The sequence below is a fragment of the Crocuta crocuta genome, unplaced genomic scaffold (genome assembly GCF_008692635.1).
Source record: "Crocuta crocuta isolate KB4526 unplaced genomic scaffold, BGI_CrCroc_1.0 scaffold168, whole genome shotgun sequence".
Taxonomy (NCBI): domain Eukaryota; kingdom Metazoa; phylum Chordata; class Mammalia; order Carnivora; family Hyaenidae; genus Crocuta; species Crocuta crocuta.
Window position 1 is genome coordinate 3064890 of NW_027532591.1, and position 14137 is coordinate 3079026.

General features: G+C 36.1%; 1 protein-coding gene and 1 pseudogene across 4 annotated transcripts in view; both read right to left on the reverse strand.

Annotated features, from left to right (window-relative positions):
- FAF1 (Fas associated factor 1) overlaps positions 1-14137 on the reverse strand; it is a 449320-nt gene that overhangs the window by 138294 nt on the left and 296889 nt on the right. For all 4 annotated transcript variants that reach the window (XM_077779702.1, XM_077779703.1, XM_077779704.1 and 1 more), the window contains one exon: positions 3276-3371. In XM_077779702.1, coding sequence (XP_077635828.1) covers positions 3276-3371 — 96 coding nt within the window. The remainder of the gene's footprint in view (positions 1-3275; positions 3372-14137) is intronic.
- LOC144244457 (uncharacterized) overlaps positions 3819-14137 on the reverse strand; it is a 17498-nt pseudogene continuing 7179 nt past the window's right edge.

The window sequence follows — 14137 nt, forward strand, 5'->3', positions numbered from 1 at the left end:
AGACCTGAACATGTTTTTAGGATAAAGAGAAGGAACCAATAGAGGGAGAGGATAAAAATAGAAGAGAGACCCTTTGCTCCTCCCTTCTTGTGGGAAAGAGGAGTAAGGGTAAAATCAAGCTAATCGGTAGAACATAAACTCTGATAGCAAGACATTTCTCAACTAATAAATTAAGAGTAATAAATTTGATGCTGACATAAAAATATCCCTATTTGAATAGGCAAAAGGAAAGGGCCATAAAAATCATGATGTACTAGTTTATTTGGGACAGTTTCAAAGACTAGTAGGTCTCTCAGCGACTAGAATGAACAGTTTTTGGCTGGGGTTGACAATGATTATTAATATGGGTGAGGACATAGGTTTCTGGGGCGATAAGGTAAGTTCAATTTTGTATAGAGTGAATCTGTGGTAGGCGCTCAGAAGAAAATATTCAGAAAGAACCAGACTACTATTTAGCTTGTCTGCCTATGGTGCAATGCCACATCCTATTGACTCCTCCAACAATACAAAATTCCCCCATCTAGAGGACAAATAAATATAATCCATAAAATTCAAAAGTTAAGTTTAACTACTGGTCTCAAATATCTCCTTCCTAACTCAAGGCTTAAGACAGTCAACAGAAAAAGGACAACTGTCCTGAAACATGAAATCATTTAGGAAAAGGGTTAAAACCAGGAAAAAAAAAGAAGCAGAACGACTGGGTGGAGGCTGTAGGGACACAGGTTCCAGTTTAATATAAGGAAGATAGCAGCAGACAGAGCTGCTCAATAATGGAACTGGTTGCCTCATGAAGACAGAATTTTGTTACTGGAGATAAAACACAGGTATATTTTGAGGGAATATTCTGAGTGAGCTCTTTCAGCATACAGACTGTGGTCCTAATGTTTGGCATCTAGAAGACATTAAATAAATGTTGAAATGAATGAGAGATGAACGGAGAGAAGATTGGAAATCAAATTTAAAAATCCCTTTCAGTTGTATAATTCTATGGCTGCATAGAAGCCCAAGTCACACTTGTCCATTTCTCACCAGCCCCCTGAAAAGGTGATATTTACAGTTAGCCAGGGAAGGAGAAATAATAGTTTCATTCCAAATAATCATATTTTTAGATATTCCCAAGGCTGTGATTCTTTTAGTTTAGCAAAGCCTCCTAACTCCACTCTACCTTCTCTAACCTAAACAGTATGCTAGCTTCATAAACACTTCTTACTATATGACACAGACTTCTTTCTGCTGAAGGGTCTGCCTAAATAACACATGATTGTGAGAGTGAGAGAAGGAAAGAAAATGAAGCGAAACAGGTTATCTGTCACCTTAGGAGCACAGAATAATTAAAAATTTTGGGTGGAGCTAATTGGCCACATTTTAAGGTAGTGGATTTATCTATTAAAGGATAACTTGCATTAGCATTAAAAACACACTTGAGCACTAGAAAGAAATATTTCTTTTTTGAATGTTTATTTAATTTATTTTTGTTTTTTTAATTTTATTTTTTTTTTAAATTTAGTTTTGAGGGAGACAGAGTGTGAGCAAGGGAGGTGCAAGGAGAGAGGAAGACACAGAATTCAAAGCAGTCACCAGGCTCTGAGCTGTCAGCACAGAGCCAGATGCGGGGCTTGAACTCACGACCGTGAGATCATGACCTGAGCCAAAGTTGGACGCTCAACTGACTGAGCCACCCAGGCACCCCTATTTATTCATTTTTGAGAGAGAGACAGAAAGCACAAGAGGGAGAGGGGAAGACAGGGAGGGAGACAGAGAATCCCAAGCAGGCTATGTACTGTCAGCACAGAGCCTGATGTGGGGCTTGAATGTACAAACTGAACTGAAATCAAGAGTTGGATGCTCAAGTGACTGAGTTACCCAGGCACTTCAAGAAAGAAAGAAATTATTTTATTTATTTATCTTTTTAATTATTTATCTTTATTTATCTTTTAATTTATTTATCTTTAGCAAAGAAATAATTTATTTCTTTATATATCAATACATTATTTATTGATATATAATAAAAANAACTGAAACTCAATATTATGTTTTCTTTCATGAGGATCAGGGAGATAAAATGCTGAATAATATGGTGTGGGCTTTTTAAAGGAAATTAACATTTTTAGAGGCCCAAGAAAACAGTACAGTAGTATTTGTAGCAGGAGAAAACCCTTTCTTCTTTGTGGATTTCTAAAAACCATGTTAAAAACCAGAGCAGCAAATTATCACTTTCACAGGTTGAGCATGGACTAGAATATAACTTATGCAGTCCCATTTCTCTTTCACATATTTAAGTGATATAAATACATATTCAGAAGATGGCTGGAAAGGTCCTGTGGCAGCTTTCACAATGATTGTTCAAAATATGTAGCCAGTTTAAATAAAAATAAGCAACCATAGTTTGTATATAATGTAAATGGAAAAGGGTTTTACTGGACTATTTCACCTTTTGAATACTTGGATCATACGTTAGCCTGAAAAACACTGAAGTAACAGTTTTTTGGTATTATTTAGCTATGATCTCTATCACATACATTTTTTTTAAGTCATGGTGATGATTTTTCTTAGCACGTAGTGGGAGCTCNAGTAATAAATACTTTTTAAACAGATAAATTGTCATGTCCAATCTATCTTTCCCCCTTCCCTTGTACCCAAAATCATAGCTGGACACAGAGCGCTATTTGTAACCATGGAAAAGATAATGCCTTTAACACTGTTCAGACCCATAAAGACACACATCTCATACACAAACATGTTGAATCTTATCTGCCCCTCTTCTCTTTTTCCATAGCACCTTATGTACTATCACTGCTTTTATTACATTATGCCATTATTAGTTTGCTAATCTATCATCTCTGACTCTGAGCACCTTGCTATAGATACCCTGTTATTCATCTATGTTACCTAGTATGAGGCACAACATCTGACTCACAGAAAGTGCTCCAACCCCAGGAGTTAAAGCACCTTCAAGATCAGTCCTAATAAATGTACTCTACTATATAGTTAGCAGTGAAGAAAACCCTTTAGTCAATCTGTCAATTCTAAATAAAATTCATTTCAACCAATTCACCTGAATTCTGTCTGCTGAAACATGAAACTTACAGACCAAGAAGGAGCATGTTAGCAATAAATTCGCATGAAAAATCTGTCTTCAAGAATTTACTGAGACTCTATTCATGCTACATTAACTTTATCTATTCATTTGTGTGGCAGATAAAAAAGAAAAGGAAGTGGGCAGGCAGGTGAAAGACAGGCCTCCTATTCACTGAAAAGGTGGCAAACAGGCTTACCTCTTCGGACTGCTCCCGTGTCTGCGCAGGTGAACATCTTCTCCCCACTGTAAGTCGATGGCAGGGATAAGAGAGCCCTGATTCAGCAAGACACATCTGTTAAAAAAAAAAAAAAAAAAAAAAAAAAAGGAATACATCATTTGTAAACAAAATGAGACCATGTTTCAAAAAAGGACTTTACTTTTGATATTTTCTATTATTTCTGAAGTTAGATTAGAAAGCTCACTTTAGTAGCCCAGGTATTATATTACCAGGAAGGCTTTGAAAATTTGAAATTTTTCCATATATGCGATGTTACAATAGTCAAGGCCTCTTTTTTATTGGCTTAAACAAAAGAAATCTATTTTCTCACAGTCCTGGAGGTTGAAAGTCTGAGATAAAGATGTTGGTTGGCAGGGGTGGTTTCGTTTTTTTTTTCTTTATTTATTTTTAAATTTTATTATGTTTTAATTTTTTCTAATTAGAAACATTTTATGAAAATGTGCCAAATAAAAACCCACATTTCAGATGATAGGATGTTAATACAGTCAAAAAAAATTTATATTATTTAACTGTGGTGAATTTATAGAGTAACAGTCCAAATCCATTTTGGTTAGCTAATTGAAATACCCTTCCTAGGTTACACTTTATAGACATCAAATCCATTACATCCCTTATAATAATGTAAACAAAATGACTCTTCCCTAAAAGGTGAACTTGAGAACTTCGGTCCACTCTTTCAAGACTTGCACTTCTTTGTGTACTTCCTGATGGGGAGTGACTTCTTTTTGGATATGGAGATCTGGGCTTTGGCTACTTCTTTTTTTTTTTTTTTTTTTTTAATTTTTTTAAATNGACGCTTAACCGACTAAGCCAGCCAGGCGCCCCATTTTGGCTACTTCTTGATCGTGAAACAGACCCTGATCTGGATCTTGATCTTTACTCTGATGGGGATCTTGATGTTTTTATGGAACCAGATGTAGACCTCTGTGTGAAGCTGATCTTGATCTACAGAGAAACACAGGTCTTGATTGCTGAGGAGATGCTGATCTTGACCTCCCTTCCCTGGTCCTGCTGTATGAACAAAAGTATTGCCTACCTCTGTATCTTAAATGTGATCTAGACTGTAATCTGCTTCTCCACTGCCAGCTATCAAGGTGACAATCATAAGCATAATGTCCCTTTTTGCAACATTCATAGCATCTATCAATGGGATCAAAGGAATGTTGGGCAGGTGGTTGGTCTATCAAAATCAGAGCTCCAAGGCATAGTTGTTGAAAATTCAACTCTCACTTGGGAACCACAAATCACCCTCCCACCCAGGCCTCACATTGCATCTTCTGCATATCTAGGATCTTCAAATTCCACAAAGGCAAATCCTGGAGGATTTCTTATAATCCACACAGTTCTTAACAGACTGTAATAACTGAAAGCCCTTTTTAACTCTCCTCTGCTGACACTGGTTCTCAGACTACCAACATATACCTTGGTTTTTCTCCTCCACACCAAGAAGGGGTGACATGATGCCTGGCCTGCTCTCAAGGCCCAGGGAATAATCAATACAAAAGATACAGCACCGACTCAGTTGCCAATCGTTTTGGTAGCCGTAAGTTTTTATTTTAATTCCAGCATAGTTAACATATACAGTGTTACATTAGTTTCAGGTGTAAAATATATTGGTTCAACAATTCCACACATCACCCAGTGCTCATCATAGTAAGTGCACTCTTTAATCCTCATCACGTATTTCACCCATCCCCCATACACTTCCCCTCTGGTAACCATCAGTTTGTTCTCTATAGTTAAGAGTCTATTTCTTGTTTTTTTTTTGTTTTTTTTTTTTGCTTTTTCCCTTTGCTCACTTGTTTCTTAAATTCCACATATGAGTGAATCATATGGTATTTGTCTTTCTCTGACTGACTTATTTTGCTTAGCATTATACTTCCTAGATCCATTCACATTGCTGCAAATGTTAACAGGTTTCATTCTTTTATATGGCTGAATAATATTCCAATATATAAAAAAATATATCTCACCTCTGCTTTATCCATTCATTGATAGATAGACATGGGCTGCTTCTGTAATTTGGCTACTGTAAATAATCCTATAAACATTGGGGGTGCAGGTATCCCTTTGAATTAGTATTTTTGTATTCTTTGGGTAAATACCCAGTAGTATGATTGCCAGATCATAGGGTAGTTCTATTTTTAACCTTTTGAGGAAACTCCATACTGTTTTCCACAATGGCTGTACCAGTTTGCATATCCACGAATAGTGCAAGAGAGTTCCCTTTTCTCAACATCCTTGCCAAGACTTGTTTCTTGTGTTTTTTATTTTAGCCATTTTGACAAGTGTGAGGTGATATCTCATTATGGTTTCCATTTGTATTTATCTGATGATGAGCGATCTTTTGAGTATCTTTTCACGTGTCTGTTGCTCATCTGTCTTCTTTGGAGAAATAGCTATCTATGTCTCCTGCCCATTTTTAAAATTTGATTATTTGTTTTGGGAGAATGGAGTTGTATTACGTTCTTTATATATTTTGGATACTAACCATTTATCAGATATGTCACTTGCAAATATCTTCTCCCAGTTAGTAGGTTGCCTTTGAATTTTCTGGATTATTTTCTTTGCTGTGCAGAAGCTTTTTATTTTGATGTAGTCCCAACAGTTTGTTTTTAGTCAAGGCTATTTTTCCATAAGACAATAGACTGGTACTCCAGGAGACTGTAATAAGTCTAAAATAAAGCTAATTGTATATACGTCCACATCCCCACCCACGACTAGTATGTCTGTTACTTTTCCAATTAGAACAATACTTCAGTTTACTAATTTCCAGGGCAGTGCTCTATAAATCTTTTTTTGGAGGGTACTTGGAATAGTGTTTATTGAAGGCATTAAAGAGAAAAGTTTCCACAGATAGTAACAATGTCATTTATTATTTTATATTAATCCACAATATCAAATTGTTATTATAGCTTATGAATCTATAATATATGTAAAGCTCCTAGCACAGTACCTGGCACACAGTCAGTTAATTTTTATTACCATTATGATCTAAAATGTCACCCAAAGAGTCTGCCTAGTTTAGCCAACACAATTAAAGCCATATATATTTACTTCTATTAAAGTTTTTAGTGGGTCAGATATTAAATAATTAATTGGAGTTTTAAATTAAATTTGGGAAAACATGAACAAATATGGGCACATGTCACTTTTGTCTACAATGAAGAATTAAAACAATATTAAATAGCCAAAAGAGGGTGTTTTCTCTAATGTTTATGAAATGACACAGTGGTGTATTTAATGTAATGATGATAAAAAGTTTCTTTTATTATTATTAGCAATAAAACAGGGTCTCCATTAGCACACTGAAAGCATCCGTTGGTAACTTTTGGGGAGGTGTGAATTAAACTGATATCTGAGGAAACCCAAATATCTGTAAATTCATAGAGACAAATCAAAGACACAATAGTGGATTGGTCATGAGTACAATTCAAACATGTGTTACAATCAAGCTAATTATCTGAAGACAAATGCTGAATGAAAACTACAAATGTCACATAACTGTACAGGTATTTTCTTTCTTTTTTTTTTTGCAAATAGTTTATTGTCAAATTAGTTTCCACATAACACCCAGTGCTCATCCCCACAAGTGTCCTCCTCCATGCCCATCCCCTCCCCCCCCCCACAACCATCAGTCCTCAGTTTTTGTCAGCATTCAAGAGTCTCTCATGGTTTGCCTCTCTCCCTTTCCCCCACCATTTCCCCCCTTCTTCTCCCCCTTGTTCCTCCGTCAAGTTCCTCCTAATCCTCCTATACGTGCAAACATATGATATTTGTCCTTCTCTGCCTGTACAGGTATTTTCAATCATGTGAGGTGTGTGGTGTCATATAGATTATACAGATAAAAATCATTTGTATTTGATTATTATTCTTCCTTTAGTCTGGTTAGAGTTTTTTTAAATTATTTTTTTATTGGGTTAAAGTACACATAACCTTTGCCACTTTAACCTTTTCATTTTATTTATTTTTTAAAGTAACCTCTATGGCCAACGTGGGGCTCGAACTCACGACTCTGCAAATAAGAATCCCATGCTTTCCCAGCTGAAAGCCAGGTGCCCCATGGTTAGAGGTATTTGTTAGTTTGTTTTGGCATCTAGATATTTTGGCATTGTACCTTACAAATGCTAGAAAACTTGATTAGTAATAATAATTATAAAAAGCAAAACTTCATCCTTTCTGTCATTCTTTTCAATCTTTTTCATCATTTGTCACAATTAGCTCAATTTTTTTTTATTTCAGTACCAAGAAAAGCAAAGCTAATTTGGATAATTTAAGTCATGTTACTTTCACAATAGCTTTCATTTAAGAAAGTTCTCCTCCCCCATCCTGAAATCCTCTGGCAATGAAACAATAATGATGGTAAATGTCACTGACAATCAGAAGCAGTGTAGCATAATGGAAAGAGATTTGGACCAGGAGCCAGAAAAATCTTGATTCAAGTACTTCCCAGCCTCCTGAACTTGTGAAAGTCATTTCTCTATTCTCAGCCAGAGTTTTCTATTTATTGAGGCTGAGTAATCCCTGCCTTAACTATGTCAATGAACTTCTGAAAGGGTTAAATTAAGTAAAAGCTGACTCTGAAAGTATACTGACTATGGGCGCCTGGGTGGCTCAGTCGGACTTCGGCTCAGGTCATGATCTCGCGGTTCATGGGTTTGAGCCCCGTGTTGGGCTCTGTGCTGACAGCCAGCTCAGAGCCTGTAGTGTGTTTCAGATTCTGTGTCTCCCTGTCTCTCTGACCCTCCCCTGCTCACGCTGTCTCTCTCTCTCTCAGAAATAAATAAAACATTAAAAAAAAAAAAAGAAAGTATACTGACTAGTCAGACACTTATCATTCCAATGATCATTATTTTTAGGACCTGGAGAGAGAAATGATGATTCAATACTACTGTGACTACCTTCGCATAGCAGCCTAATCATGTGTAAGTTATAAGAGGACATATTTTAGAAGCTGGAGGAAAGTACTCAAAAGTACATAGTACTACAAATGGGCTGGCTCCTCAATGGGCTGGTGTCTATAGTTATCAACATTAACCTTCCCCATAGCTACTAGTAATTCCTGAAGAGGAATGGCCAGCACTTTCTCCTTAGCCTACAGCTGACCAAGTGGGCCTCTGCATCACTCTATTTCAGATACTAATCACAATACATTGAGGAAATTAAAGGGTCAGAAATGTCTGAGTTACTATGTACTCAATGTGGATTAAATGTAAGTCTGTCCAAAGGGAACATATATACCAGTCGGAGAGACAAAAGATGCACATAAGAATAGGCACAGATAAAGGAATACAAGTGATTAAAGATGCATCCATATCTCCTCCAGGCAGTCTCTGTAGGGCTAGCTACCTCTTGGAAGGGACAATGGTTACTCAGAGAGTGATTTCAAGAATTTAGGGCTAAAGCAAATGTTTGCTGGGACACATAATCTAAATTTACATGGGTAGTCAGAAGGCTGAGGTTCTTGGCTGGGTAAATCACTCAAATGCTCAATGACAATGGGCAAATCACTTGGAATTTCTGTATTTCAGTTTTCTTAGAGAATGGACTAATAAACCTGTCCTTAATTTATAAAAATGGGGTAATACAATCTGTTCTCCCTCACAGAGTTGATATAAAGATTCAATGAGATGATGTATGTAAACCCAAATGGTTATATACTTATAAAGGATTGATACTATTATCATTGGGGTATTTATTTTGCAAAAAATTGGTAAAAAAGATTAGGGTTGCAGATTTGTCTGACTTTATAGTTGAAGAGAGTTACCTTAAAAAAGTTAGATTTGCACACATTATATTAGTTAATTAACCTATACAAAATGGCAATCTCTCAATCACAAGATTGCTTTACCCTAATATAATGAAGGACTGTGACTCATCTGCAAAACCTATTTCAAGGCTTTATTCAGTTTTTTTCCCTAGCCATGTTAGATTGTAATTCTCTGACTTTCCATCATCACAGATGCAGAGATTCAAAATAGGCTCACAAATTCAAAATGAAGTCAAGTCAAAATCCCTTTATTATTTAATTCTATACCTTTAAATAAATACAGCACATCTGAGGATATAATCTTCTGAATGGGGACAGGTTGGGGTAAAAGAATTTCATGCCTAAAAATCTTACTGGCCATTATATTAAATGGGCCATGGGTTTAATTAAATTAAAATATATATATGTGTGTGTGTGTGTATATATAAATAAATATATAAATAAAATGGGTTATATTGTTGAATGGCATGAGAGCTAATGTATATTTTATATATAAAAACTTTATTTTTTTAAAGAGTAATTTTAGTTTACAACAAAATTGAGAAGAAAGTACAGAGGTTTCTCCTCTACTCCTGACCCCATCCCCCCAATAAGCATAGTCTCTCCCATTATCAACATAATTTAACAGAATGGTGTTTATTTTTTTTTTTTTACCAAGGATAAACCTATATCAACACATGATTACTCAAAATCCATAGTTTGCATTAGGGTTCACTCTTTGTGTTGTACATTTTATAAGTTTGGATAAAGGTATTTATGCGTCATTATAATATCACACACACTATTTTCATCACCTTAAAAATCTTCTGTGCTCTGACTATTCATCTCTATCACCCCTTACTGCACTTGGCAACCACTGATCTTTTTCCTGTCACCGTAGTTTTGCCTTTCCAGAATGTCATTCCAAATTGGTCTCTTTCAATTAGTAAGATGCATTTAAAGTTCATCCATGTCTTTTCATGGCTTAAAATCTCATTTCCTTTTAGTATTGAATGATATTCTATTGTCTGGATGTACCACAGTTTGTTCAGCCATTCACCTACTGAAAGATGTCTTGGCTGCTTCCAGGTTATGGCAATTATGAATAAAGCTGCTATCAACATCTGTGAGTACGTTTTTGTGTGGAGCTGAGTTTTCAACTCCTTTGGGTAAATGCCAAGAAACTCAGTTGCTAGATCATATGGTAAGAGTAGGTTTAGTTTTCTAAGAAACCACTAAACTGTATTCCAAAGTGGCTGCAACATTTTGCATCCCTACCAACAGTGAATGAGAGTTCCTATTGCTTCACATCCTCACCAGCATTTGTTGTTGTCAGTGGTCTGGATTTTGGTCATTTAATAGGTGTTTTTTAATTTGCATTTCCCGGATGACATATGATGTGGAGCATCTTTTCATATGCTTATTTGCCATCTGTGTATCTTCCTTGGTAAGATGTCTGTTAAAGTCTTTGGCTCATTTTTTAATTGGGTTGTTCATTTTCTTGTTGAGTTTTAAGAGTTCTGTGTATTTTAGATAAAAATCCCTAATCAGAAGTATCTTTTGTAGATATTTTCTACCAGTTTGTGGCTTATCTTCTGATTTTCTTGAAAGCAAGGACTTCTAAAGTCTGAGTCTCGAGTTCAAATTCACTTCTGGTAGTTATTGTTCTATTATTTATTCCAATCAGTATTTCATATCTTAAACCTCGGTTTCTTCTATAACAGATGAACAATACTACTTTTCCTAAAAGGCTTTCTGTAAGATGGCTTAAAGGAAAATAGATTTGCCACATAGCAGGTATTCCATCAGTTAGTGAATACTCTTAAGATTTAGTATTTTCTTTTTTCTTTTTTTTTTTTAATTTCTGAGAGAGAGAGAGTGAGCATGAGCAGGGGAGGGTCAGAGAGACAGGGAGACACAGAATCTGAAGCATGCTCCAGGCTCTGAGCTTGCTGTCAGCACAGAGCTCGACGTGGGGCTCGAATCCATGGACTGTGAGATCATGACCTGAGCCGAAGTCGGTCACCCAACCGACTGAGCCACCCAGGCGCCCCAAGATTTAGTATTTTCTTAGGAACATAGTAACTATGCCAGTGATTCTCAAAATGTAGTTTACAGACACAGGGTTCTTGAGGTCTTTTTAGGGGTTCCACAAGGTCAAAGTAATTTTCATAATAACACTTAGATGTATTCGACTTTCTCACTGTGTTTTTACACTGACAGTGAAAAAGCAATGGTGGGCAAAACTGCTGGTAGCTTAGCACAAATCAAGGTAGTGACACAAAACTGTGTGAAAGTCTCTGCTGCCATGTACTCACTACAAAAATGCCAGTGAAGATGTACCTGCTGAATCAGTAAAAAATATTACTTTTAATTAAACGTGACTCTTGAGTACAACTCTTTTAATATTATGTGACAAATGAGAAGTCTGCATAAAGCACTCCTGCTACATATGGCAAAGTATGATGGTTATGCTGAGGAAAAAGCACTTGTGTAATTGTTTGCCTGTGTGCTGAACCAAAAACTTTTTCATTGGAACACTATTATTACTTAAATAAGTGGCAGACAAACAATGGTTATTTGGATTTAGGTATTTGACAGGATTTTCTTCCAAAATGAATGAAGCAAGCCTGTTACTTCAAGGAACAGGTCGAAGAGTATCAATTACCCATGAAAATATTTGAGTTTTCAAATAAAAATTAAAATTTTGGAAAACATATCAGCTACCATGAGCTAACCAGCGTCCTAATGCTTAAAAACAGTCTTTTTTTAAATAAGATTTTATTTTTAGGTAATCTCTATACCCAATGTGGGGCTCAAACTTACAACCTTGACATTAAGAGTCGCATGATCCACCAACTGGGCCAGCCATGTGCTCCCTTAAAGACTTTTTCAGTGGTATCAGTAGTGATGTTAACTGGTGATAATTTTTTTATACCATATAATGGACCGCATCAACATGAAAATCTGTATAACTCAGAGGACCAATACCCTCCAGATGAACAATGAATGCATGGTATTGCAAAATTATGCACTGGTAAAGGATCTATTTATTTATTTATTTATTTTAAATTTTTTAATGTTTTTTAAAATTTATTTTTGAAAGAGAGAGAGACAGCGTGAGCAGGGGAGGGTCACAGAGAGAGGGAGTCACAGACTGAAACAGGCTCCAGGCTCTGAGCTGGCAGTCAGCGCAGAGCCCGACGCGGGGCTTGAACCCACGAACCGCGAGATCATGACCTAAGCGAAAGTCGGACGCTTAACCGACTAAGCCACCCAGGCGCCCCGTAAAGGATCTATTTAAAGTGCAAGACAGATCAATGGATCTTACTGTAACAAAGTACAAAATGTATATTGAAATGGCTGCAGATTCCATATCAAAACTAACATTTAGAGGGGCACCTGGGTGGCTCGGTCAGTTAAGTGTCTGACTTTAGCTCAAGTCATGATCTCATGGTTTTTGAGTTCAAGCCCCACATCAAGCTCTCTGCTGTCAGCACAGAGCCCACTTCTGATCTTCTATCTCCCCCTCTCTCTGCCCCCTCTCCTGCTCGTACTCTCGCCTTCTCTCTCAAAAATAAACATTAAAAATAATCTTTTAAAACTAACATTTAACTATCACTTGTTGAGTTCTGGTTTAATATCAGACAATAATATCCACAATTATCTGAAAAGACTATTAATATACTTCTCCCTTCTCCAGGCTAAGCCACAATGTAAACCTGGATTTTCTTCATACATTTCAACCAAAATGATAGATCACAAGTGAATGCAGAAGATACAAGAAACGACTTGTCTTCTATTAAGCCAGACATTAAGGAGATTTGTAAAATTGTAAAACATCACTCTACTCACTAATTTTATTTTTGTAAAATACAATTATTTATAATTGTAAGTGCTATTGATATCAACATGTAATGGATTTATTATTATCCCAAGTAAATATTTAATTTTTTCTTGGGACACTTAAGTGTCCAAATCCTGGTTTCAACTCAGGTCATGATCTCGCAGCTGGTGAGTTCAGGCCCCACATCAGGCTCTATGCTGACAGCCAGCATGGAGGGAGCCTGCTTGGGATTCTCTCTTTCCTCTCTCTGCTCCTCACCACCTCTGTCTCTTTCTCCCCCTCTCTCTTCCTCTCAAAATAAACTTAAAATTTTTTTAAAAATTAAAATATTTTTTCTAAATACTGAATATGACAAATGTCAATAGATATAATCCTTATAAGTGAAAGCTCTTTCAGGTCTTTGATGATTTTTTTTTTTAAGAGTACAAAAGGATCCTGAGGCCAAAAAGTTTGTGAATTATGCAAAGGATACAGATGACACTAATTTTCAGTAATGGCAATTATTTGAAACAACTTAGAAACCCCCAAAATGTTGTCTTTTGTGAAGTTTTAGAATCTTCTCAGTGCTTCCCCTTACAGAATTACAAACAAATTAAAATGAAATATTAGGGCAATGTGCAAATGACAACTCCTATAAACCATCATAATTGATCACAGGCTACCTCTAACAAGTCATTGTCACAGTATTATTATTTTAAGCTTAGTTGTCAGAATGTTTATAGGGCCCTTCTTAAATAACACTTTCTTTAGAAATACGAATTAGTTCTTCAAAGTATTTTTTATTCTGTAGCTAAATTTTAGCCCTCTCCTCCATATTGCAGCTTGTCTTTTTTCCTCATTGTTAATCATTGAGACTAAGACTTTTTAAAAGTTTTGCACTGCAGACCAAGTTATGGTACTTAGGGCTAGTCTAAGATCAGTGCCACAGTAAGTGGCAAACTAGATTTTATTCCAAAAGCCATGGAGTTTTCAACTACATCACATATCTGACAAGACCAAATCTTACTCTTTTTATGAATAAGAAGCCCTGAAGATGACTGCTGTATCACCCTTTTAAAGCTTCAGATGCTCACTAGCTGAAGCTAGACAGATTAAGATAGTTATGAACCAAAATGAATTGTGAAGCTAAAGTTTCATTTACTGCCAACTGGAGTGCAAATCAAAAAAGCTTATTTATTCACAATCTGAGCTTTTTTTTTTTTTTTTTAAATCACTTATGTGCTA